Below are 27,537 nucleotides of genomic sequence, written 5' to 3' on the forward strand. Positions count from 1 at the left end.
TTTCTTCTTTTTTTTTTTTTTTTTTTTTTTGAGATGGAGTCTCGCTGTGTCTCCCAGGCTGGAGTGCAGTGGCGTGATCTGGGCTCACTGCAAGCTCCGCCTCCCGGGTTCACGCCATTCTCCCGCCTCAGCCTCCCAAGTAGCTGGGACTACAGGCGCCCGCCACCACGCCCAGCTAGTTTTTTGTATGTTTAGTAGAGACGGGGTTTCACCATGTTAGCCAGGATAGTCTCGATCTCCTGACCTCGTGATCCACCCGCCTCGGCCTCCCAAAGTGCTGGGATTACAGGCTTGAGCCACCGCGCCCGGCCATCATCTTCTTTTTAACAGAACTGCATTACTGACAAAATCAACAGCAATTCTTAGGCCCGTGGTAGAAATGTGTGTTCACTAATGGACTTCTACAGATGTTTTCTCAGACCATCCTTTGGGAGAAGAAAGAGAACCTGAGATCAGCAGAGTCTAATTCTCTAAACATATTTTTTTTTTTTTTTTTTTTGAGACGGAGTCTCGCTGTGTCGCCCAGGCTGGAGTGCGGTGGCGCGATCTCGACTCACTGCAAGCTCCGCCTCCCGGGTTTACGCCATTCTCCCGCCTCAGCCTCCCAAGTAGCTGGGACTACAGGCGCCCGCCACCTCGCCCGGCTAGTTTTTTTTGTATTTTTAGTAGAGACGGGGTTTCACCATGTTAGCCAGGATAGTCTCGATCTCCTGACCTCGTGATCCACCTGCCTCGGCCTCCCAAAGTGCTGGGATTACAGGCTTGAGCCACCGCGCCCGGCTCTAAACATATTTTTAAGCCGAGTCCCAGAGACAGACATCACTGGTCTGAAGGCATCCAGCATGCCCACATGAGTGTAGGTTCAGTTCCCTGAAAACAAGTTTCCCACCTGCTGGAACTGAACACATTGGGTAGATAACTTCCCACCACTGTCAGGTAGAACTTCCTGTCAGAAGCTGAGCTGTGAATAATGTTTAGGAGTTCACCAAGTGAAAGGAATTATATCTTTACAACTCCTCATCCACATCCTCCAAAAAGGGGAGTAAAGAGGTGTTAAGCAGCTTCAGAATTTCCACAGAGGAGAAGCTAAAGGTCAGAGACTGCATTTAAAGCTTCATTGACATGGTAAGGCGATTGTTATTAATTATATTTTAACTTCAAGGTAAATAAAAACAGTTTTCTTTAGGTGCTTTTAGTCACACGTTGGCCATACTAAAGACTCTTAGTGTTGTTATTATTGCTGCCTACTATAGCTGCACTTGAGGTAGTTAGTGTGGAGGGTAATGCGTAATTCAAATCTCTATTCACTTTCCCACCCGACTTAGCCCTTCAGAAGTGGACGCGTGGACTTCTCCTCCCTCCTCTGGTGGTATCTCCCAGGAGAGGATTGTATTAATACTCTCGGATTTCTACCCTATTTCCAAAAGTGGTTTCTCCCATTAAAAGTTGTACCACCCTTCCTGCAGCCTACTACTCATTCAGATGTCTCTCAGACTTTCAGGGTGGTTTCACTCAAGAGATGACTCCCATAGTGACCTTTCCACCTTTTCCCTGAATGGCATCTCTAAAAAGTGGACTGTACTATCCTGATTCCTCCTATCATCTGCCTGTGGTTTCTCCCAGGATCCTCTTTTCTTGGTGATTTTTCCCTGGTGGTTTCTTCCAGCAGGTCATTATTATCCTCAGTGTCCTGTATTCAGAAGGGTAACTTAGCTTTTCTAAATACAACATACAGCGCCAGACCCACATTTCCAGTAACTTTCTCCTCCAGAGTAGAAGCCTAGTCAGACAAGAGTCACACTCCAGCGTCCTATGTAAACTATACCTGCGTCGCTCTAGGAAACCCTGCCGGCGGCCAATTCCTCTGTTCTACGGAACGGATATGCTTCCAAGATGGGGGCCCACACGAATAAATACCACAAGGGCGCGGCCATGTTCTCTGCCGTACAGCGCCACATTACGGAAACTGTGCGCTGTGTCTGCGCCCTGTTGACTGTTCGCTGAAATTGGCTTCCAAGTTTATTCAGAGCATGCGCCATATCAACAGCCTACAAAGGGGAGGTGCTAGAAGTCGGACCGGAAGTGGAAGCGGTCCTTCAAGGCTTTTTTGCCGCTGGTGTCAGGAGTATTTTCATATCCCAATACCGAGAATTCTTTGAGGTGATTTTGGTTGGTCACGACTGGGGTTTCTGTGGAGCCAGTAATAGGGGGTGTCGAGGTTGCCTGTGGAGTTAGAGATTGTTTTGAGGGTTCGGTGATGGGGTTCTGTGGCGTCCGTTGTTGATTGTGACGGATTTCTCGGGTCATTGATGGGGCTCTTGGAGATGAGTGATAGAGGTTTGGAGGTCAGTGATGGGAGTCTGTGGTCAGTGACAGAGCCTGTAGGGTCAGCTATGGTGATCGGTGAGGACTGTAATCAGCTTGCTTTCTAACCTGAGTTGAACGTTCAGCGTTTTAATTTTCAGTCTTCTTTAATATAAAAATTCTCAAGTTTTGGTGAATCTTTGTATAAAAAATTGTTCAAATCTAAGTGTTTTTTTTTCTTTGATCCATGAGTTATTTAGAAGTTCCTTGTTTGTTTTAAGTAATGTCTGTTTAATGCTCAAATTGAAAAGTTGCCTTATGACCTAGTTCGTGGACAGTTTTCATGAATGTCACATCTATTACATAAAAACGGTGTACTATGTTCTCTGATTGTATTGTTATAGATATTAATTAAGCATATATTAAAAAAATCTGCCTCCTCACAGATTGTCTGCTTAATTAATTAGAGGAAGGTAAAGTAGTCACTCTGGAAAGGTTCTTTGTCCATTTGTCTTTCCTTCTTTTTCTGCTTTATATATGTGAAATTATATTATTAGGAACAATTGTGTGCACTTTATTTGTTTATTTATTTATTTATTTTTGAGACGGAGTCTCGCTCTGTCACCCAGGCTGGAGTGCGATGGCCGGATCTCTGCTCACTGCAAGCTCCGCCTTCCGGGTTTACGCCATTCTCCTGGCTCAGCCTCCCGAGTAGCTGGGACTACAGGCGCTCGCCACCTCGCCCGGCTAGTTTTTTGTATTTTTTAGTAGAGACGGGGTTTCACCGTGTTAGCCAGGATGGTCTCGATCTTCTGACCTTGTGATCCGCCCGTCTCGGCCTCCCAAAGTGCTGGGATTACAGGCTTGAGCCACCGCGCCCGGCTATTTATTTATTTATTTATTTAGAGATGGAGTCTCGCTCTGTCGCCCAGGTTGGAGTGCAGTGGCGCGATCTCAGCTCACTGCAACCTCCGCCTAGTGGGTTCAAGCGATTCTCCTGCCTCAGCCTCCAGAGTAGCTGGGATTACAGGCGCGTGCCACCATGCCCAGCTAATTTTTTGTATTTTTTAGCAGAGACGGGGATTCACCATTTTGGCCAGGCTAGTCTCAAACTCCTGACCTCAAGTGATCCACCTGCCTCGGCCTCCCAGAGTGCTAGGATTAGGGGCATGAGCCACCGTGCCCGGCCTATGTGCATTTTTAATACGTTATAGATATGACTAAGTAGCTCAAAATATAACAATTCAAGCTCTACCAACAATTTATAAAATAACTCATTTTCCCAAATGCTTTTCCAGCAATGGATATTGTTGCATTTTAAAAGTTTTTAAAATTTTGAGAGAAAATTATATCTAATTGCTCTGATGCATTTTCCATTTACTAAAGTTGGCATCTTTTTGGTTAATTGCCATTTGTTTCCTTTTCTGTGAATTTTCATATCTTTTGTCCTACTTTTTTTTTTTGTGGTATATTTTAACATAAAATTAGGAAATATCATCTAATCAAAAGTATCTGATTTTTCTGCTATAGCGTCTGTGTTTCCTCTTATGTGTAATAAGATCCCTCCCAGCCCACCACAGTGTTATACACATATATACTTCTAAAATTTATTTCAATAATCTTTGGGATTTCACAAATACACGTAATTAAGTGATCAGTCCTGCTGGCATTTGCTTACAGTGAATAGTGTGTGATGGAGATCTAGTTTGTTTTTTTCCAAGTGGCCAGCCAGTTATATCACTGCCATTTATGCAATGAATGTCTTATGCACACTCATTTGAATACCACTTTTGTCACATATATAGATCAATATTGTCTGGTATATTTATTGTTTTTATTACATTGTTTTTATATTGTTTTAATATCTGATAATGCATGGTAATCGCTAATATGTATTGTATGATTTTTGTGTGCCAGGGAGGTGTTGAGCACTTTACAAGTATTATCTCATTTAATTTTTGTAACTTTGAGATCAGCATTTTCATCCTCATTTCTGAAATTAAAAGTGAAGAAATGGCTGGGCACGGTGGCTCATGCCTGTATTCTCAGCACTTTGGGAGGCCGCAGTGAGTGGATCATGAGGTCAGGAGATCGAGACCATCCTGGCCAACATGGTGAAACCTCATCTTTACCAAAATTTAGCTGGGTGTGGTGGCACATGCCTGTAATCCCAGCTACTCGGGAGGCTGAGGCAGGAGAATTGCTTGAACCTGGGAGGCGGAGGTTGTAGTGAGCCGAGACGGCACCACTGCACTCCAGCCTGGCAACAGAGAGAGACTCCGTCTCAAAAAAGAGTGAAGAAACTTCTGTTCTCATAGGTGAAAAGTGGTAGAGCTGCAGTTCAAAAAATCTGCAGTGATGTTACTCCATCTCTCGTGACTTTTCCCATATTTCACTGTAACTAATACCTATCACAGATTTTGTTAAATTTTATGTTCTCCACAGCGCTGCTTCTCAAAGTGTGGTCCCTGTAGTGACAGCATCAGCGTTTCTTGGGCACCGGTTAGAAATGAAACTTCTTGGGTTCTACTTTTGACCTACTGAATCAGAAACTGTGGAGTAGGGCTGAGAATTTTTAACTGTGTTTCATTTAACAGGTCCTCCAGGTAACTTGAATGCGTACCTGTTTGAGAACCACTGCTTTGGTTTTTAGCTCAGGGACCTGCACCTTGATGTATCCAGGAAGTGCTTATGTGGTGAATATTAAATGACTGACTATGGGAACATTGTCATTCCAGATTTCTGGGTGTCTCTGGGGAGCTCCTGGGCCAGATCTTCCTCCAGACTCCAGCCTACCTCTTCAGAGCAGCTCTGCTTGAGTTCACAGATGACTGCCAAGCTTCACACACCCTAGAGAAAAAGGGTTGAGACCCAGTGTGGCCATGCCAGCTAATTGGACCTCATCTCAGAAATCCTCAGCCCTGGCTCCAGAGGATCATGGCAGCTCCTGTGAGGTGAGGAAGAGGAGTCCCAGGGGGTGGAAATTCAATCCAGGAGTAGAAAGCTCTGATCTGTCACTAGAACCTCATGACTGAGGGAGGCAGCTGGGCCACAGGAAGCAGCTGGACTCTAAGACCTGCTGCTCCTGAAACAAATCTTGATCTCCCTGTTGAGAATGAGCAACACGTGGGTAATGTCTTCACCTCTGGAGGCCACCTGTGTGACAGTGGAGAGGTGCATTGTCAAGAAAAACTGTTGTTTATTTTGTCATCACACTACATTGATCTTTGGGCTGTGGATAGATTTTCCTGGTTAGAAGTCACTTTTCTGTGGGATTTTCAAAGTATTTATCTGTTTCTTCCTAAACTGTCTCCTCAAACACAAATATTTTCTTTTTCTATTTTTTTTAATATCTGTTTTTTGGATATTGGTTCTCCATTTTTTTTCCCCTCTACTGTTTTCTGTTTCTTTGCTGCTCTCTTTTTCGGGAAGCTTTGTCACATTTACCTTCCAGCTCTTCTTTTGAGTTTCTCATTACCAGTATCAACATTTTAATTCAACGTTTTAATTTTTAATAACTGTAATTTATTTTCTAAATATTCTTTTTGATTAGCATCTTGTTCTTATTTCATGAGTATAATTTTATTTCTTATACCTCTGGAGATATTGTGATAGTGTATTAGGAAAGTTTAGTTTTTTGAATAGGGAACATATACACTTAGTTCAAAAATATTGTTGGTAAAATGGGAATAATAGTAAAAAATAAAAATTAAAAGCCATTAGAAATATATTTAAAGGCAACACACCCTGAAAAGTGTTATAGGAGGCTGGGCGCAGTGGCTCACGCCTGTAATCCCAGCACTTTGGGAGGCCGAGGCGGGCGAATCACGAGGTCAGGAGATCGAGACCATCCTGGCTAACGCGGTAAAACCCCATCTCTACTAAAAAATACAAAAAACTAGCCGGGCAAGGAGGCGGGTGCCTGTAGTCCCAGCTACTCGGGACGCTGAGGCAGGACAATGGCGTGAACCTGGGAGGCGGAGCTTGCAGTGAGCTGAGATCCGGCCACTGAACTCCAGCCTGGGCGACAGAGCAAGACTCCGTCTCAAAAAAAAAAAAAAAAAAAAAAAAGACAGTGTTATAGGAAACAAATTCAGGGGAAACATGAATCTGTGGTTGACCCACCTCCGTTCCCCACCTACCCTCATGTTTCTCAACATAGAGGACCAGTTTCATTCTTTTTCTTTGATTGCTTAGTTTTGTAAACAAGTAAAACCAGCTACACATTTTTTTCTATTTCACAAAAGGTGCCATAGTAGACTAAATTTTCACACATTGCTTTTTAAATATTTGTTTGGTAAAATACAGATTATATTATGAACTATGTAGCAGTAGACATTGTTATGCCTTTCTGTTGCATGTATAGGTCATAGTAGAATTTCATTTCAGGGTTTTAGTCACGGATAATAAGAATCTTAGCTGAATTTCACTGAACCTGTACTTCTGTTCTTTTTGGGAAATTTTATGATTGGGTATCTTAATCATTTTTATCTAGAAGATATCTAGAAGATACGAAGGGTAGATTGAAGCAAAAGTTGTAATTGGTAAAGGTATAATTGGCAGTCACTTTTCTTAGGCAGAGTAAGGAGACTTTTACTTTTGGGGTTTGAAGATGATTTCATTTTTGCCTGTGCTCAAGTACAATGACAGAGTGTTCTTGATTTTGTCTTCTACCATGGTGGTCAGAGATTGGTCTTGTTTGCTGTTGGTGTTCCAAGAGATTTTTTTTTGTTTTTTGTTTTTTTTTTTGAGACGGAGTCTTGCTCTGTCGCCCAGGCTGGAGTGCAGTGGCCGGATCTCAGCTCACTGCAAGCTCCCCCTCCCGGGTTCACGCCATTCTCCTGCCTCAGCCTCCCGAGCAGCTGGGACTACAGGCGCCTGCCACCTTGCCCGGCTAGTTTTTTTGATTTTTTAGTAGAGACGGGGTTTCACCGGGTTAGCCAGGATGGTCTCGATCTCCTGACCTTGTGATCCGCCCGTCTCGGCCTCCCAAAGTGCTGGGATTACAGGCTTAAGCCACCGCGCCCGGCCCCAAGAGATTATTTTTGTGTAGCGCCATGGAGAACACCATGAGTTAGCTGGCCCCTGCCAGGCTAGCTTCTAGCAAAACTGAGGTTTAACTGATAGTGCCAGGCTAACTCTCAGCGGTCAGGGGCTGCTTTTATCCTCATTTAAAAATAAAGGAATGAGCCAAAAGAAAGCTAGGGATGCAATTTAGGAATAGGTCAAAAGGAATGAGGAATTTAAGGTGAAAATCACTTAAAGTGATGAAGAGGATGGTTCATACTTACAAAAGGAATAATATACAAATAAAAGTTATCAAAGTAATAATGTATCTTAAGTTACATTAAGTAAAAATGAACAGAAATCATTAAATATACTATTGGCCATTTTAGTACACTACTCTAAAGGCAGACAAATAGAAATCATCATACTGATTGTTTTCTTTCTTTCTTTTTTTTTTTTTCTTTTCTTTTGATGGAGTCTTGCTCTGTTGCCAGGCTGGAGTGCAGTGGCGCAATCTCAGCTCACTGCAACCTACGCCTCCCAGGTTCAAGCGATTCCCCTGCCTCAGCCTCCCAAGTACCTGGGACTACAGGCGTGCACCACCATGCCCAGCTAATTTTTTGTATTTTAGTAGAGATGGGGTTTCACTGTTTTAGCCAGGATGGTCTCCATCTCCTGACCTCATGATCCATGCACCTCGGCCTCCCAAAGTGCTGGGATTACAGTTATGAGCCACCATGCCTGACCTTGATTCTGTTTTCTAAGAGCATTAAATTAGAAATAAAAAGTAAGGCCTGGGGCAGTGGCTCACGCCTGTAACTCCAGCACTTCGGGAAGCCGAGGTGGGTGGATCATGAGGTCAGGAGTTTGAGACCGGCCTGGCCAACATGGTGAAACTCATCTCTACTAAAGGTACAAAAAATTATCTGGGTATGGTTCCATGCACCAGTAATCCCAGCTACTTGGGAGGCTGAGGCTGAGAATTACTTGAACCTGGGAGGTGGAGGTTGTAGTGAGCTGAGATTGAGCCTTGCACTCCAGGCTGGGCAACAGGGCAAGACTCCATCTCAAAAATAAAATAAAAATAAAAATAAAAAGTAAAAGGTTCTTACACAACAATGTGAATGTACTTCATGCCACTAAACTGGTCACTTAAAAATATTAAAATGGCAACTTTTATGTTATGTGTATTTTTACCACAATTAAAAAACATCTGGGGCCAGACGCAGTGGTTCATGCCTATAATCCCAGCACTTTGGGAGGCCGAGGTGGGCGAATCACGAGGTCAGGAGTTCCAGACCAGCCTGGCCAACATGGTGAAACCCCGTCTCTACTAAAAATACAAAAAATTAGCTGGGTATGTGGCGGGCGCCTGTAATCCCAGCTACTCGGGAGGCTGAGGCAGGAGAATTGCTTGAACCCAGGAGGCAGAGGTTGCAGTGAGCCGAGATTGTGCCACTGCACTCCAGCCCAGGCGACAGAGTGAGACCCCGTGTCAAAAAACAAATGAACAAACAAACAAAAAAACGAAAAAAAAAAAAAGCCATTTGGATAAAGTAGTGCATTTTAAAGTTTGTGTGGTAAGCTGGGTGTGGTGGCTCATGCCTGTAATCCCAGCACTTTGGGAGGCTGAAGTGGGTGAATTGCTTGAGCTCATGAGTTCGAGACCAGCCTGGGCAGCATGGTAAACCCCGTCTCTACAAAATACAAAAATTAGCCAAGTGTGGTGGTGCAGGCCTGTAGTCCCAGCTAGTTGGGAGGCTGACATGGGAGGATCGATTGAGCCTGGGAGGTGGAGATTGCAGTGAGCTAAGATCATGCCGCTGTACTCCAGTCTAGGTGACACAGTGAGACCCTGTCTTATAAATAAATAAACTAAGTTTGTGTGCCAAGGCTAACCTGTGGATAGAGGGGAAAAACTATAGATTTAATTGCTTCTTTTCGGAATCCTGGACGTTTGGAAAAAAAAAAAAACCTAAGATATGAGTTTGACAGAAACACAAGTTGCTTTTATGTGTTAACAATCAAGAAAAAGGAGTAAATATCTAAATAATCAAAGACTGGGTGGCTGGGCACAGTGGCTCACACCTGTAATCCCAGCACTTTGGGAGGCCAAGGTGGGTGGATCATGAGGTCAGGAGACCGAGACCATCCTAGCCAACATGGTGAAACTCCGTCTCTACTACAAAAATTAGCCAGGTGTGGTGGTGCACGCCTGTAGTCCCAGCTACTCAGGAGGCTGAGGCAGGAGAATCTCTTGAACCCAGGAGGCAGAGATTGTAGTGAGCCGAGATCACTCCCCTACACTCCAACCTGGGCGACACAGCAAGAGCAAGACTCCGTCTCAAAAAAAAAAAAAGACCGGGCCAGCATGGTGGCTCACACTTTGGGAGGCTGAGGTGGGTGGATCTCTTGAGGCCAAGAGTTCGAGACCAGCCTAGCCAACATGGCGAAACCCCATCTCTACTAAAAATATAAAAATTAGTGGGGTATACCGCAGTGCAGGTCTGTAATCCCACGTACTTGGGAGGCTGAGGCAGGAGAATCACTTGAATCTGGGAGGCGGAGGTTGTAGTGAGCCGAGATCTTACCACTGCATTCCAGCCTGGAAGACAGAGTTAGACTAAAAAAAAAAAAGAATGTAACAAAACAGGAGGAACAGTTACTTCCATATCTAAGATTCAGACAATCATAAATGAATATTATATAAAGTCATGCCAAAAATATGAAAGTATAAACAAAAGGATAAAAGTTTACAAAAAATAGATATAATTGTTAGGAATAAATGGTTCAAAGTCCTTGAAGAAATTAAAATGTTGATTCAGCATTTCCAACACAGTAAAAAATAATGGAAAGGTCATGCGTTTTTACAGTTGGTTATTATGCTGAAGTTTTGGGTAAAGAATAATAGCTAAAATTATTCTCAACCTTGCTTTTGGTTTTTGTTTTATTTTGTTTACAGTGTTAACCTTGATGCCTGAAAGAACTGGAAATTATGAAGATAGATTCAGAAGTCAAATATGTTAACTAACTGCATTGAAGAGTAGAAGAAAACATTATAGCCTAGTAGGTTTTTACTGGGACTAGTGAAACAACTGCTATTTTCTCAGCAACCCACTCCAAAGTCAAAGTCAGAACTAAAATTGTAAAATATCTCAAAAACAATAAAAATGCTATCTATATATCAGAAGCTCTGGTATATAGCAAAACTGTACTAAAATAATTTAGCAAAATAATTTATCTCATGCAAATGAATAAAAAAATCTAAATGAAAAAGATGAATTTCTTTTTTCTTTTTTCTTTTTTTTTTTTTGAGAGGTAGTCTTGCTCTGTAGTCAGGCTAGAGTGCAGTGAGGCGATCTTGGCTCACTGCAACCTCCGCCTCCTGGGTTCAAGCAATTCTCCTGCCTCAGCCTCCCAAGTAGCTGGGGCCAAAGGCACGCACCACCATGCCCAGCTAATTTTTTTTTTTGAGACTGAGTCTCGCTCTGTCGCCGAGGCTGGAGTGCAGTGGCAGGATCTTAGCTCACTGCAAGTTCTGCCTCCTGGGTTCACGCCATTCTCCTGCCTCAGCCACCCAAGTAGCTGGGACTACAGGCGCCCACCACTGCACTTGGCTAATGTTTTGTATTTTTAGTAGAGACGGGGTTTCACCATGTTAGCCAGGATGGTCTCGATCTGCTGACCTCGAGATCCACCCACCTCGGCCTCCCAAAGTGCTGGGATTACAGGCGTGAGCCACCGCGCCAGGTTTGTTTTTTGTAATTTTTTTTAGTAGAGATGGGGTTTCACCATGTTGGCCAGGATGGTCTCGACTTCGACCTCATGATCCACCTGCCTAGGCCTCCCAAAGTGCTGGGATTATAGATGTGAGCCACCGCGCCTGGCTGAAAAGGATGAATTTCTAGAACATTACCCCACCAAATCTTTAATTACCATTTACCACATTTTACTTCTAGATTTTAAGATTTTCATTTTTTAACTTTACTTTTGGCCAGGTGTGGTGGCTCACGCTTGTAATTCCAGTGCTTTGGGAGACTGAGGCGGGAGGATTGCTTGAGCCCATGAGTTTGAGACCAGCCTGCACAACATAGTGAGACCCTGTCTCTACAACTAAAACCAAAATTAACTGAGTGTTTTGGCAGTGCGCCTGTGATCCCTGCTACTTGGGAGGCTGAGATTGGAGGACTGTGTGAGCCTGTCAAGGCTGCAGTGAGCCACGACATTGCCACTACATCCAGCCTAGATGACAGTGAGACCCTGTCTTGAAAACAAAAACAAAAACAAAAAACTTTACTTTTAATAAGATTAGGATTGCAGCACTGGAGAAATTTACTTTTAGAGAGATTATTACGGGTATTTTTTTGTTTGTTTTTTGTTTTGTTTTGGGATTGTTGCATAGGCACTTGAAAAAAATTTGATAGCTTATCAATAAGATATATAGCTATGAGGTTTTTATAGTAGTACTCATTTTTTTCTACTTTGTCTCATGGAGCTGAGAGAAATTATTTAAAGTTTCCCACCACAAATGTATTTCTTTCTATATTTTCCTATAGGTTTTTTCTTTTCTTTTTCTTTTTCTTTTTCTTTTTTTTTGAGATGGAGTCTTGCTCTGTTGCCCAGGCTGGAGTGCAGTGGTGCAATCTCGGCTCACTGCAAGCTCCGCATCCCGGGTTCACGCCATTCTCCTTCCTCAGCCTCCCGAGTAGCTGGGACTACAGGCGCCTGCCACAAGGCCGGCTAATTTTTGTGTTTTTAGTAGAGACGGAGTTTCACTGTGGTAGCCAGGATGGTTTTATCTCCTGATGTCGTGATCCGCCCGCCTCGGCCTCCCAGAGTGCTGGGATTACAGGAGTGAACCACCATGCCCGGCCTTTTTCCTGTAGTTTTTGTTTATAAATTTTGATGCTATGTAGTTTGGTGCACTGATAGTAAATACAGCATCTGAAACTCATTTCACATTGTGTCCTTGTTTAATATTTTTTCCCCTACAATTCAGCCCTATCTAATATTAAGGTGGAGGCTCTTATTTCTTTTCTGTTGGCAATTCCAGATATGCCTTTGGTCATCTTTTTAATGTCATCCTTTGGAGTTCTTGTGCTTTTTTTTTTTTTTTTTTTTTTGGAAGGATGCATTTTATGTCATGCTTCTGATGTTGCTATTTTATAAATCTTTCACTATATACTCTATATTTGTGCTTTGTTTCTGTGTGTCTTCCATGTAATTTGGAGTGTTTGGATTCCTTTTTTTTTTTTTTGGTGTGTGTCATCTTTATAACTTTAACTTCTTGAACTAAATATTCGAATCTACTCTTTTTTTTTTTTTTTTTTTTTTTTTTGAGACTGAGTCTGGCTCTGTCGCCCAGGCTGGAGTGCAGTGGCCGGATCTCAGCTCACTGCAAGCTCCGCCTCCCGGGTTTACGCCATTCTCCTGCCTCAGCCTCCCGAGTAGCTGGGACCACAGGCGCTCGCCACTTCGCCCAGCTAGTTTTTTGTATTTTTTTAGTAGAGACGGGGTTTCACCGTGTTAGCCAGGATGGTCTCGATTTCCTGACCTCGTGATCCGCCCGTCTCGGCCTCCCAAAGTGCTGGGATTACAGGCTTGAGCCACCGCGCCCGGCCCGAATCTACTCTTTAAGACAGTATTTATTAAATTTGTACTATGAATAATGATAACAGTTCTATAGTGCCACTTCAAGTATTCTTTTGTTCATTGGATATTTTTATTAAACTCCTTTTATTTTTTTTTCTATTTTTCTTTAAAAAAAACTTTATTTCCATCTCATGTTACTTGTCTTAATCTGCTCTTTGCCACCTTTTGTTTTTGCAGGGTCTTTTCATTTTTTTTTCAGGGAGACTTTTATTTTTGTGTTGCATTTTTTTTTTTTTTCTTACTGAGTTCTGTTCATTTATTTTTCAGAAATTTATATCACTATATTCTTAGTCTGTTTTTCCATAAGTAGTTAATTATTTTAGTGAATTCCTTGAATTCATGGAGGATATGATTTCTTCTCTTGTATGTCAATTTATTTCTAGTGTATTCCTCCTAATCTCCTCTTTTTTTTTTACTCATAGCATCTTTGTACATCAGATGTTTATTATCTTTGAATGAGGAGATTTCTTCCTGACAAACTGTTTGTGTAAGATCATTTGGTGAGGTGTCAAAACTCCATTCCAGCCTAACATGACATTGTCTTGATTCCCCATTACATTTTTTGATGACATGAGTTTTGGGGTCTGGGGGTTCAGTGTGTGTAGGGTATGAATATGCAAGTGTATGATGAAGAGAAAATTAGAGCATGCATATTCATTTCAAGTATATAGGAAACTTTTTGTTTTAACTTTTAAGTGTATAGGTACAAGGGCAGGTTTGTTACATAGGTTAACTTGTATCATGGGGGTTTGTTGTATTGACTTTCATCATCCAGGTATTAAGCCTAGTACCCATTAGTTATTTTTTCTGATCCTTTTCCTCCTTTCACCCTCCATCTTCCAAAAGGCCCCAGTGTGTGTTGTTCCCCTCTTTGTGTCCATGTGTTCTCATCCACTCTCACTTATAAGTGAGAACATGTGGTATTTGGTTTCTGTTCCTGCGTTAGTTTGCTAAGGATTATCACCTCCAGCTCCATCCACGTTCCTGCAAAATACATGATCTCATTCTCTTTTATGGCTGCGTAGTATTCCATGGTGTATTATACACCACATTTTCTTTATCCAGTTTATCACTGATGGGCATTTAGGTTGATTCCATGTCTTTGCTGTTGTGAATACTGCTGCAGAGAGCATGTGTGGGTATGTGTCTTTATAATACAATGATTTATATTCCTTTGGGTATATACCCAGTGACAGGATTGCTGGGTCAAATGGTATTTCTGTCTTTAGGTCTTTGAGGAGTCACCACACTGTCTTCCACAAGGCCTGAACTAATTTACACTCCCACCAACAGTGTATAAGCCTTCCTTTTAATAAATGGAGATGTTCTAAGCCTCATAAACGAATCAACACACATCACAAAGAAACAAATTGTGATCTATGAACACAATTAAATGAATAAATTTAAAAAGTAGCTTTTAAGAATCATACTTTTAGGCTGGGTGTGGTGGCTAATGCCTGTAATCCCATCACTTTGGGAGGCCCAGATGGGTGGATGACCTGAGGTCAGGAGTTCAAGACCAGCCTTGCCAACATGGTGAAACCCCATCTCAACTAAAAAGAGAAAAATTAGCCAGGCATAGTGGCTGGTGCCTGTAGTCCCAGCTACTCTGGAGGCTGAGGCAGGAGAATCGCTTGAACCTGGAGGCAGGGGTTGCAGTGAGCCGAGATTGCGCCACTGCACTGCCGCCTGTGTGACAGAGCGAGACTCCGTCTCAAAAAAAAAAAAATAACTTTCAGATATTAATGATCACAAGTATCTTTAATACATTTCTCACTCCAAGTTCTTCCTGCGTGCTCATGCCCTCTCCTGAATTCAGAGACCTGCTCATACATACGACTTTTTCTTTCTTAGAAAAAAGTAAGCCAGAGAAAAAATGTTATTAAGAAAGTCAAAAGGAAGATATTTATATTGAATATTCATGAAGCGAAAGTGGATAATCGTAAAGGTTTTTATCTTTGTCATCTTCACATTGAGCAGACTGAGGAGTTGGAGGAAAAGGAAGGTTTGGTTTTGCAGGCTCAGGTGGCAGACGTGGAAGAGGTGGAGAAGGTGGAAGGGGAGGCAGGAGAGGCATGCACACTGTGTAACTTTTATTGAAAAAAATTCATGTGTCTGTGGGCTTACACAGTTCAAACCTGTGTTGTTTCAGGGTCAATTACAATTTATATTCTCTCTCATCAATTGTGCAATGAGTCTCTGATCTTCCAGTCTTGTCTATTCCCAAATGTTATGTATGTTTTGAAAATAATCTTTCTTTAAGTAATATATATATTTCAATTTTTTATTTTGAAATTATTATAGATACATAAGGAGTTAGAAAATACAGTACAAAGAGTTCTCCCATAAATTCCAGTTTATTGTGGTACATGATACTTTTTATTGATTCTTGAATTCAATTTGCTGACATTTTGTTGGGAATGTTTGCATTTAAATTCATGAGAGATATGTAGTTTTTGTGTGTGTGTGTGTGTGGTTTTTTTTGTTGTTGTTGTTGTTACTGTGTTTGTCTGATTTTGACATTGGAGTGATACCAGACTTAAGAATATTAGTTTGGGGCTGGGCACGGTGGCTCACACCTATAATCCCAGCACTTTGGGAGACCGAGGCAGGCGGATCACGAGGTCAGGAGATTGAGACCATCCTGGCTGACACGGTGAAACCCCGTCTCTGCTACAAATACAAAAAATTAGCTGGGCGTGGTGGTGGGCACCTATAGTCCCAGCTACTCCAGAGGCTGAGGCAGGAGAATGGCATGAACCCAGGAGACAGAGCTTGCAGTGAACCGAGTTCGCACCACTGCACTCCAGCCTGGGCGACAGAGCAAGACTCCGTCTTAAAAAAACAAAAACAAACAAAAAAGCAAGTATATATATATAGATATATATATTAGTTTGGAAGTGTTTCCTCTCTTTTATTTTTTGGAAGAGATTATGTAAAAATGACACATTCTTCTTTATAAGTTCGATAAATTCTCTGGTAAAAGCTGAGTACGGTGGCATGTGCCTGCAGACTCAGCTACTCAGGAGGCTGAGGCAGGAGGATCGCTTGAGCCCAGGAGTTTGAGGCTGCAGTGAGCTATGATCACACCACTGCTCTTCAGCCTGGATGACAGAGCAAGATTGTGTCTCAAAAAAAAAAAAAAAAAAAAATTAAAAAGAAGAAAAAAAAGAATTATCTGGTAAAACTATCTGGCCTAGAGATTTCTTTTTCAGGAGCTTTTAAATTATAAAGTTAAATTAATATAATGGTCATAAGATTGTTCATCTTATCCATTTTCAAAGGTTTGAGTTTTGGTAGTTTGTGATGTTTGAGGAATTGGCTTATTTTTTCTAAGTTACTGGATTTATTAGCTTGGAGTGTTTATTTTTCTCATTGTATTTTGTTTTATTTATTTATTTATTTAGTTAGTTAGTTTTTTGAGACAGAGTCTCACTGTGTTGCCCAGGCTGGAGTGCAGTGGCGTGACCTCGGCTCACTGCAAGCTTTGCCTCCCAGGTTCACGCCATTCTCCTGCCTTAGCCTCCCGAGTAGCTGGGACTACAGGCGCCCGCCACCACACTTGGCTAATTATTTGTATTTTTTTTTAGTAGAGACGGGGTTTCACAGTGTTAGCCAGGATGGTCTCCATCTCCTGACCTTGTGATCCGCCCACCTCGGCCTCCCAAAGTGATGGGATTACAGACTTGAGCCACCGCGCCTGGCCTTCTCATTGTATTTTAAATGGTTGCTGCATCTATAATGATATTTACTGTTTTATTCCTAATATTGATGTCTTTTTATCTTTGCCAGTCTGGTTGACTAATAGACCAATCAATGAATTTGTCGATTTTATTATTTTGTTCTCTAATAACTGGATTGTGTTACAATGATCTTTTGTTTTCAGTTTTGTTGATTTCTAGTTTTTATTATTTAGTTCCTTCTGCTTGCTTTTGAGTTCTTTTGCTCTTCTTTTTCTAGTTTATTATTTATTTATTTATTTTTGAGACAGGGTCTGGCTGTGGTGCCCAGATTGGAGTGCAGTGGCGCCATCTTGGCTCACTGCATCCTCTGCCCTCCCAGGTTCAAGTGATTCTCCTACCTCAGCCTCCCAAATAGCTGGGACCACAAGCGCGCACTACCACACCTGGCTAATTTTTGTATTATTGATCGACATGGGGTTTTGCCATGTTTCCCAGGCTGATCTCGAACTCCTGGGCTCAAGCAATCCTCCCACTTTGGCCTCCCAACGTGTTGGTATTAGAGGAGTGAGCCACCATGCCTGGCCTCTTTTTCTAGTTTTTGGAGGTAGAAGCATACATTATTGATTTGTAGCTTTTTCCCTTTCTAATGTAATCCTTTAATACTATAAATTTCCCTCTCAGCCTTGCTTTGCCTGCATCCCACAGATTTTGATAGGTTGTATTTTTACTGTCTATACATGGAACTCTATGTATTTTAAATATTATTTTGGCGATGTCTTCTTTGACCTGTGGGTCATTAAAGAAGAGTGCTATTAATTTTCAAATATTTTGTGGGTTTTTAAGGTTGTTTTTATTTGTTATTTAATCATTTGCTTGGCGATTTTCTCTGTTTTGTTTCTGGTATTAATTTTTGTTTGATTCCCTTGTGGAACATACTTTGTATTGTTTTAATTCTTATAAACTTGTTGAGGTTTGTTTCACAGCCTAGGATATGGCTTATCATGCTCACTTTTCTATGGGTGCTTGAAAAGAATGTGCATTCTGCTGTTGTTTGTTACAGCTGCCTTTTCTATAACCTTGATGATGTCCTGTCTAGTATTTTGATAAATTGCTAAGGTGAGGGAGGGATATTCAAGTCTCTAGTATACTTTCTTTAAATGTATACAGCTCCATGTGGTAATAGGCATTCCTTTAATTGTGCAATTCCAAGTTAGATTTTTTTAATTTGGAGAATCATATATTTTGTTTTCAAAAAGTATTTTGTTATGAAAAAAATTAAATATATGCAAAAGTAAAGATAATAGTATAAAGATCCCTTTCACTGATTATCCCTGTCACCCAGTGTCAGTCATCATCAACATTCTGCCTTTTTTTTTTTTGAGTTGGAGTCTCGTTCTGTTGCCCAAGCTGGAGTGCAGTGGCACAACCTCAGCTCACTGTAATCTCCACCTCCTGGGTTCAAGTGATTCTCGTGCCTCAGCCTCTTGGATAGCTGGGATTACAGATGTTTGCCACCATGCCCAGCTAATTTTTGTATTGTTTTGGTAGAGATGAGGTTTCTCCAACAGGCTGGTTTCAAACCCCTGACCTCAAGCAATCCACTTGCCTTGGCCTCCCAAAGTGCTGGCACTACAGGCATGAGCCACCCCGACTGGCCCATTCTGCCATTCTTACTTCATCTGAAACTGCCTCCCATTCAGTGGCTAGATTATTTTAAAGCAAATCTAAAAAAAAAACGTGTTTTGTCTAAAAATGCCTCGATATATATCTCAAAGAGATATGAATTCCTTTTTTCTTTTTTGTTTAGCATAACCAGGATGCTAATGTCGCACAACAAAATAACAGTAATTCCTTGATACCATCTAATACCCACCATTTGCATTTCTCTAAATTGTCATAAATATGTTTTTAAGATTGGTTCATTTTAATTAGGAGCGAAAGTCCACAAGTTGCATTCAGTTAGTATGGCTCTTAAGTCTCTATTAATAAAGAAAATATTCCCTTCCATGTCCATTCTCTTGTAATTAATGTTTTGAAGAAGTGGGTCATTTGCTACCTTCTGAATTTAGCTGATGTCTTGGTCTTCATATTGTTCAGTATGTTTCACTCTCCTTCCCACTCCTGTGAATGGCTTGTTAGATCTGGAGGCTTGGTGAGATAGGGGTTTGGATTTTATTTTTTGGCAAGAATACTTCATAAGTAGTGTAATGAAATTAATTACTATGCCATGTCAGCAGGCCCACGAGAGCTGGTTCGTGGATGCAGATGTTACTAGCTGATCTGTCCATTGTACACTTCCCTCAGCCTTTCAACTGAAACATTCCAACAGCCATTAATGATTATTGGCCCCGTTATTTCATTAGTAGTTATACATGGTGGTATTTTAATTTTATCCTAACTTCTTTATTTATTAGCTAGAATCATTCTATAAAGAACTTTTCCAGCCGGGCAAAGTAGTTCACGCCTGTAATCCCAGCACTTTGGGAGGCCGAGGCAGGTAGATCATGAGGTCAGGAGATCAAGACCATCCTGGCCAGCATGGTGAAACCCTGTCTCTATTAAAAATACAAAAATTAGCCCGGTGTGGTGGCAGGTGCCTGTAATCCCAGCTACTCGGGAGTCTGAGGCAGAGAATTGCTTGAACCCAGGAGGTGGAGGTTGCAGTGAGCCGAGATCGCACCACCGTGCTCCAGCCTGGGTGACAGAGTGAGACTCTTGTCTGAAAAAATAAAAAAGAGCTTTTCCTCACCAACTGTTTGGTTGTCCTGTAATACAGAACTTTAAAAAACATTTAGATATAAATCTGATTACCTTAATTACCATTACTGAAAGTAAAAATTCCATACTTTGACCAAACTGTTTTTCCTATACTGCTTTTCTGACACATCAGGCAGACTTCTCTCCATTTATATAAACCTGTTTGCTGTTCCCTAAACTTGTAGTGTGTTTTTCTATCTCTAGACCCTTTATTCTCGTCTTTTCTGGGCATTGTCCCCCTCACCCCATATTCTGGGTTACACTTTGTATCTTCCAAGTTAAATTCGTCAACTCTATGGAATGTAAACTTACTCCCTCATGTAACATGTACTTTTTGTTTCTTTGGGCCCTCAGTGTGTTCCACATAAGGCATCTGCTTTCCAATAGCTTAATGAATTTGTTATGTCTTCTTTTTTAAAAAGCTTCAGTCTAATTTATTTTCAAAGTCTTGTTTTTTTTTTTTTTTTTTTGAGACGGAGTCTTGCTCTGTTGCCCAGGCTGGAGTGCAGTGGCGCAATTTCAGCTCACTGAATTTCAGATCCACCTCCCGGGTTCACGCCATTCTCCTGCCTCAGCCTCCCCGGTAGCTGGGACTACAGGCACCCGCCACCACGCCCGGCTAATTTTTTGTATTTTTAGTAGAGACGGGGTTTCACTGTGTTAGCCAGGATGGTCTCGATCTCTTGACCTTGTGATCCACCCGCCTCGGCCTCCCAAAGTGCTGGGATTACAGGCGTGAGCTACCGCACCCGGCCTATTTTCCACCCTGCTTCCATTCTCATTGATGAATGCTGTCCACATCTTTTAAGTTGCTAGAAGATTGGACACATAATTATTTCTGTGTTCCCAGGGCTAGCATAAGGGCTCATCCTAAACTGATCAGAAAGTGTATCGCAGGTTATTCATCCAGTTGCTAGGAAACTAAAACATAGCTTATTTCAATTGCCAGTTTTGAAAAATGAGTAATCGACTGACTATAGTACAGAACAAATAGCAGAAATTCTTGATGGGATTTCTGTGTTCCACAACATACGTAAAACTATTTAATATGCACATATATAACATATTTCTTAGAAATTCCCGGATTATACAGGTGTATACAGTTGTCAAAACTTTAAATGGTAAATTAAAGATTGGTCCTTTTAATTGTATGTAAATTTTACCTAAGAAAGGTTAACAAGTTTTACACCCTAGTTCATGCTTTGCATTTTGAAGTATTAGGAGAGGCTGGGCGCGGTGGATCATGCCTGTAATCCCAGCATTTTGGGAGGCTGAAGCGGGTGGATCGCCTGAGGTCAGCAGTTCAAGACCAGCCTGGCCAACATGGCAAAACCCATGTCTACTATAAATAAAAAAAAATTAGCTGGGCGTGGTGGTGCATTCCTGTAATCCTAGCTACTTGGGAGGCTGAGGTAGAATTGCTTGAACCTGGGAGGCAGAGGTTACAGTGAGCCGAGATCATGCCGTTGCATTCCAGCCTGGGCAACAGAGCGAGACTCTGTTTCAAAAAAAAAAGAAGTATTAGGAGGAAGTGTGGTGTCATCTGCAACTTACTTTGAAATGTACAAAGAAGCAAGATGGATAGATAAAAGAATGGCTTAGATGTATGATAAAGCAAGTAAAGTGTTAATGATAAATTCTAGGTGGTAGGTATACATTTCTTACTGTACAATTATTTTAAATTGTATATTTGAAAATTTTCATAATAAAGTATTAGAGAAATGGGAGTGAGTTTTTAAAAAGAGAATGTAAATTTAAAACAACAAGAACTGTATTCCATATTCCTAAATATAGTCTCTCCAACCCCCTAAACTGACTATGCACATTGAACAGGAATGTGCCCTTACAGGGATCAGTGTCCTTCAGGGATGTAGCTATCGATTTCAGCAGAGAGGAATGGCGGCACCTGGACCCTTCTCAGAGAAATCTGTATCGGGATGTGATGCTGGAGACCTACAGCCATCTTCTCTCAGTGGGTAAGCACAGTCACCTTCATTTCTGAAAGGAGGCCTCACTGAGAATGCTTCCATTCTCATTGATGAATGCTGTCTGCATCTTAAATAGGTGATGATTTTGTCCTTGATTTGTCTAGGATTCTTTATTTGTTTAGGGTACTCAGAATATTACCCTGAAAAGTTATGGTTACTTTTCTGAAGAAAAAATCTTCATCAAAGAATAAGAGTTTATTGGCTGGGCCCTGAAACACAATTAGCTGGACCCAGACCTTTATCATTTCCCATGAACAGGGTATCAAGTTCCTGAAGCAGAGGTGGTCATGTTGGAGCAAGGAAAGGAACCATGGGCACTGCAGGGTGAGAGGCCACGTCAAAGCTGCCCAGGTGAGTGAAGCGAGTGTGACTCGGGTAGATGGGTGATGGGAGGAAATCTCAGCTGTCTTGAGAAACACCAACACCCTTGGCATACTATTAAGATGCTTTTTCTGGAAAGTTCTGAATGTTTTTGTATTGCTTGATGCCCCTTGGCCTCTCAGATCACTAAATGCATTCTCCCTGGATGACTTTTGTCATTTTTTTTTTTTGTCACAGCTTCAGTCACAGCCTGGGCTGTATTGTCTAGGCTGGAGGGCAGTGGCATGATCTCAGCTCACTGCAGATTCCACCTACTGGGTTCAAGTGATTCTCGTGCCTCAGCCGCCCAAGTAGATAGGATTACAGGTGTGTGCCAGCCACCATGCCCAGCTAATTTTTGTATTTTTAGTAGAGGCAGGGTTTCACCATGTTGGCCAGGTTGGTCTCGAACACCTGACCTCAAGTGATCCACCCGCCTCGGCCTCCCAAAGTGCTGGGATTACAGGCATGAGCCACTGAGCCTGGCTGACCTTTATCTCTTCAGTGTTCTTCTTTGGCTTTCTGGATTCTGAATCATGTGCCAGTCTGCTTCATTTATTTAGGAGAATTAAGAGATCTTTCTTTCTTGGTTATACTCATTTTCTTTAACATTCTTCTTTTCCCCTACATTCCCCATAGTCCTAGAGTTTTTCTTTTACCTTCAGACATTCACGGATCTGCTTTGTTTCAAAGTTACTCTGTCACACACTCCCACTACTGCTAGTCACCTTTATTTCTTTTCTTTTTTTCTTTTCTTTCTTTCCTTTTTTTTTTTTTTTTAACTTTGAGGTGCCTCAGAGCTTTCTGTCCAATCAGCCTCTCTTTTTGTTTTCTGCAGAGGAGTGGCCATGAAATTTCTTACTTCTTCCCAGTCCTTCATGCCTGGATAAGCTGATGACTTGGGGGTCACTGTTACTTAATCTTTGGGATTATCTTTCTGCTGTGTTTAACATGATTAATCGCCCTTCCTGACCTTTCTTCCTGATGGTGCTTGAGTGATTCCACATTGACCAGGGTTCGTTTTTGTTGTTGATTTTGATTGCTTTATTTTTATAGTTTACGTGATGAGGTTTGAGTTCAGTCATAGGCCTCAGTTTAAGACACACTATCGTCATGAGTCTGGGTCAGGATTCTCTCTTATTTATTTTTTGATTTATTCCTTTTTCTGTTTCCCCCACACCCATTTTTCTGCCTGTCATAAGCCACTGTTTTATTTGATGGAAACATTTTTGATTTCATGCATGTTGTAAGTGAATTAAGAGTTTGGATCATTAGTTTATCTGAATGATGCTGTGGTATATATAGTGTTTTTTGCCTTACTTTTTCCACATCTGTCCATGGTGTTATCTGTTCATCTAGTTTATTTCCTCTAACTGCTGAATTGTTTTCCAGAATGTTTCCTATCAACACTATCACCACCTTCCTTTTCATGTTACTCACCATCACCCTTTTCTCTGTGTTCAGCCTGGATGAGTCATTTGTACCATACCCCCTAGCCTCTGCTAGCTGCTCTTTGAACTAAAATCACCTGTTTCTCATTTGAGCAGAGGAGTTTAGGTTTCAGACCTTAGAGCAGGGAATCTTTGAAGAGGTTTCTTTCCATATTGAAAGAAAAGGACATGATGAAAGTAATGTGAGATTCTATTTTAGTCTAGAATAATTGTGACGATTGGTGACAAATAGAGAGCTATCAGTGGAGAAAATAAATATCAAAATGATGTTGCTTTCATCAAGAAAATATTGATAACAAGGAGGCATTATGACTATAAGGATAGTAGAAAAATAATTCATGTGAACTCAAACATCATTTCTCCTCCCAAAAGACCCCATCAATGTGGCTCATTTGGAAATAGTTTAAAGCATAATTTCGATTTATACAGTCATAATAAAAATAATGCTTCAAAGAATGTTAAAAAGATTACCAAATGATAAAATGTCTTCCTATACTAACCATGAGTGTATTCCAACAGGAGAGAAATTATGGGACCAAAATCAGTGTAGAAAAATCCTCACTTATAAACAAGTATCCTCTCAACCACAAAAAGTTTATCCCGGGGAGAAACCTTATGAATGCGCTGAATTTGAAAAGATATTCACCCAGAAGTCACAGCTCAAAGTACACCTGAAAGTTCTTGCAGGAGAAAAGCTCTATGTATGTATTGAATGTGGGAGGGCTTTTGTACAGAAGCCAGAATTTATTATACACCAGAAAACCCATATGAGAGAGAAACCCTTTAAATGCAATGAATGTGGAAAATCCTTTTTTCAAGTGTCGTCTCTCTTCAGACATCAGAGAATTCATACCGGAGAGAAACTCTATGAATGCAGCCAATGTGGGAAAGGCTTCTCTTATAACTCAGATCTCAGTATACATGAGAAAATTCATACTGGAGAGAGACACCATGAATGCACTGACTGTGGCAAAGCGTTCACACAAAAGTCCACACTCAAGATGCATCAGAAAATCCACACAGGCGAGAGATCCTACATCTGTATTGAATGCGGACAGGCCTTCATCCAGAAGACTCATTTGATTGCACACCGAAGAATTCATACTGGTGAAAAACCATATGAGTGCAGTAACTGTGGCAAATCCTTCATTTCCAAGTCACAACTTCAGGTCCATCAACGCGTTCACACGAGAGTGAAGCCCTATATATGTACCGAATATGGGAAGGTCTTCAACAATAATTCCAACCTCATTACGCATAAGAAAGTTCAAAGTAGAGAGAAATCTTCCATATGTACTGAGTGTGGGAAGGCCTTTACCTACAGGTCAGAGTTGATTATTCATCAGAGAATTCACACTGGAGAGAAACCGTATGAATGCAGTGACTGTGGAAAAGCCTTCACTCAGAAGTCAGCACTCACAGTGCATCAGAGAATTCATACAGGAGAAAAATCATATGTATGCATGAAATGTGGACTGGCCTTCATTCAGAAGGCACATTTGATTGCACATCAAATAATTCATACTGGAGAGAAACCTTATAAATGTGGTCACTGTGGGAAATTGTTTACTTCCAAGTCACAACTCCATGTTCATAAACGAATTCACACAGGTGAAAAACCCTATATGTGCAATAAATGTGGGAAGGCATTTACCAACCGGTCAAATCTCATTACACATCAGAAAACTCATACAGGAGAGAAATCTTATATATGTTCCAAATGTGGAAAGGCCTTCACCCAGAGGTCAGACTTGATTACACATCAGAGAATCCATACTGGGGAGAAGCCTTATGAATGCAGTACTTGTGGAAAAGCCTTCACTCAGAAGTCACACCTCAATATACACCAGAAAATTCATACTGGAGAGAGACAGTATGAATGCCACGAATGTGGGAAAGCCTTCAACCAGAAATCAATACTCATTGTTCATCAGAAAATTCATACAGGAGAGAAACCCTATGTATGCACCGAGTGTGGAAGAGCTTTCATCCGCAAGTCAAACTTTATTACTCATCAAAGAATTCATACTGGAGAGAAGCCTTATGAATGCAGTGACTGTGGGAAGTCCTTTACCTCCAAGTCTCAGCTCCTGGTGCATCAGCCAATTCACACAGGAGAGAAACCCTATGTGTGTGCCGAGTGTGGGAAGGCCTTTAGTGGCAGGTCAAATCTCAGTAAGCACCAGAAAACTCATACCGGAGAGAAGCCCTACATTTGTTCTGAATGTGGGAAGACCTTTCGACAGAAGTCAGAGTTGATTACACATCATAGAATTCATACTGGAGAGAAACCGTACGAGTGCAGTGACTGTGGGAAGTCTTTCACTAAAAAATCACAGCTCCAAGTGCATCAACGAATTCACACCGGAGAGAAGCCTTACGTGTGTGCTGAGTGTGGGAAGGCCTTTACTGACAGGTCAAATTTAAATAAACATCAGACAACACACACTGGAGACAAACCCTACAAGTGTGGCATCTGTGGGAAAGGCTTTGTTCAGAAATCAGTGTTCAGTGTCCATCAGAGCAACCATGCTTGAGAGAAACAGTGTGGGAATACCCCACTGAGGGTTGGGTCTGATTGTACACTGTTGCATGCATGCAGCAGAAAAATATGTATATTATTGTAAATAAAAACAACCACATCAGAATGTCACACATGGCTGTTCTGGAGAGGGCCCCTGAGAAGGCACTGAATGAAGCGAGGGACCCTTCCTACATTGTCACCATCCCCAGTAAACCTTGGGGGATTATTCATACTGACAAGGAACCGAGTCAATTTGGTGAATAGGAAAAGCCTCATGAAAACAATAGAACACTGTTACCAAATTCTTCATAAGAAAGATCATATTATGTTAATGATAATCCTATTTACTGTGGATTAGGTATAGTGCCAACAAATTGAATGATAAAGCAACATAATACGTAGTTATTTTGATAGTGATGAATCCTAAGTTATGTAAGTTGTTCGTTGCGGAAAACATTGTGTAACAGGCTCGTGGGTGTTTTTCTTTCTCGTTCAAATCTACCACAGTTGGTCATTTCCAACCCTCATTCAATATTTCTATCAAGAAAGAGATGCTACAATGAAAAAAGAAAAAACCTTCATGTATACAGATGTAAACCTCAGAATGTATGTTGAGTCCCCATTGTCATCTAGCACCAAGACTTGCAACCCCCTCAGTATCTACCAGGACTGTCTCTCAACCTCACAGGCCCTCAGCACGTTGTGTTTTGACCCCCAGCACAGTGTCTTGTGAACTCCCATCGCCTTCAAGAAAGCTTCTGAGGTAAGAATTTTCAGGTCATCTGAGACAACTTAAATCTCCCTTCTGCTGTCAGAGTTCTTCCAACTCAGTTGCCTTTTTTTCTTTTTTTTCATTACTCATCACTGACTTGAAGCTTAGCATTTGGCTTCCTTAATGATGTGACTTTCATGTAACAGATTAATAACTTATGTGAAAATCAACACAACCATATGGTTAGGGCTGGAAAGGACCACAATGCCTGGCTATTTTTCCCATTTTACCTTACTCTTAGATGTGTGTCACACTTCATCAGTTCCAGGAAATAGTTTCTGGAGATCTCCTCATTACCTCTTTTACAATCACCTCACTCCAGCATAATGTCTGTTACCTCCTCCCACTTGTGACCATGTCTAGTAAGGTCCACTCTCCATTCTGCGTGATGACCACTTATTACAATCCTCAGAATCAGGGACAGTGGTGTGCCCCCCGCAATACAATAGTTACTATCTCCTGATACTTTTATTATACTTCTAGCAGGATGTCTTGTGGTCCCCCTTATTGACTTTTCCCTCAGAATGAGCTCCCATTACTCACCTAGCAGTATCTAACTGTCCCTAACCCAGCATGTGGGAATGCCTTCGATACGGTGGATGCTGTTGACTGACTTCCTTTCATTCAGGTAAGGGCAGTGGCTTACAATGAACCATAATGTCCACCTTTCCCATCTATTTTGGAGCCTCTTCTGTCCCCTTCTTTATAGGACCCCAGTTTAAAAAAACAAAAACTAGCCCAATGTCTATTGATGCCCATTAATCACTAACACAGTGTCTGACCCCTCCTTAAATTTTGATGGTATCTCTTGGCTCCCCATTGGCCCCTGTTAATCCAATGTCTGCTGATTCCCAACTTCCCACATTGCTTCATGAGGTGCCTTAGTCACTCTTGGCTACTGTACTTTCTCCAAAATTGCATCTCCATGTTTGCTTGATCATGATCCCTGGAAGATGGTGATGAGGACGAGGTCCCAGCTTCATAGACAATTTCCTCTGAGGTCCCCCCAAGGCACAATGGAATGATGGACCCAGGGTGG

At 41.5% G+C, this 27,537-nt stretch overlaps 2 protein-coding genes across 3 annotated transcripts in view; one reads left to right on the forward strand and one right to left on the reverse strand.

Annotated features, from left to right (window-relative positions):
* HKR1 (HKR1, GLI-Kruppel zinc finger family member) overlaps positions 1-27,537 on the reverse strand; it is a 410,249-nt gene that overhangs the window by 96,706 nt on the left and 286,006 nt on the right. The window lies entirely within an intron of this gene.
* Positions 2,046-27,217, forward strand: ZNF585A (zinc finger protein 585A). 2 transcript variants are annotated; one of them, XM_025368046.1, is made up of 6 exons: positions 2,349-2,403; positions 5,043-5,258; positions 10,274-10,377; positions 21,253-21,379; positions 21,650-21,742; positions 23,722-27,217. In XM_025368046.1, exons 4-6 carry the CDS (start codon positions 21,346-21,348, stop codon positions 25,737-25,739), a joined length of 2,145 nt encoding a protein of 714 aa, XP_025223831.1. In that variant the 5' UTR covers positions 2,349-2,403; positions 5,043-5,258; positions 10,274-10,377; positions 21,253-21,345; the 3' UTR covers positions 25,740-27,217. The 2 variants fall into 2 exon arrangements, with proteins under 2 accessions (XP_025223829.1, XP_025223831.1); XM_025368044.1 differs by lacking the exons at positions 2,349-2,403; positions 10,274-10,377 and adding an exon at positions 2,046-2,160.

This window comes from Theropithecus gelada, chromosome 19, assembly GCF_003255815.1.
Source record: "Theropithecus gelada isolate Dixy chromosome 19, Tgel_1.0, whole genome shotgun sequence".
In the NCBI taxonomy this organism is placed as follows: domain Eukaryota; kingdom Metazoa; phylum Chordata; class Mammalia; order Primates; family Cercopithecidae; genus Theropithecus; species Theropithecus gelada.

Excerpts from the sequence above, each read along its gene's own strand:
- ZNF585A (XM_025368044.1), top strand. The coding sequence starts at position 5,187 with ATGCCAGCTAATTGGACCTCATCTCAGAAATCCTCAGCCCTGGCTCCA. Across the intron at positions 21,380-21,649 it reads CAGCCATCTTCTCTCAGTGG|GGTATCAAGTTCCTGAAGCA; the intron begins GTAAGCACAGTC and ends TCCCATGAACAG. Across the intron at positions 21,743-23,721 it reads GCCACGTCAAAGCTGCCCAG|GAGAGAAATTATGGGACCAA; the intron begins GTGAGTGAAGCG and ends GTATTCCAACAG.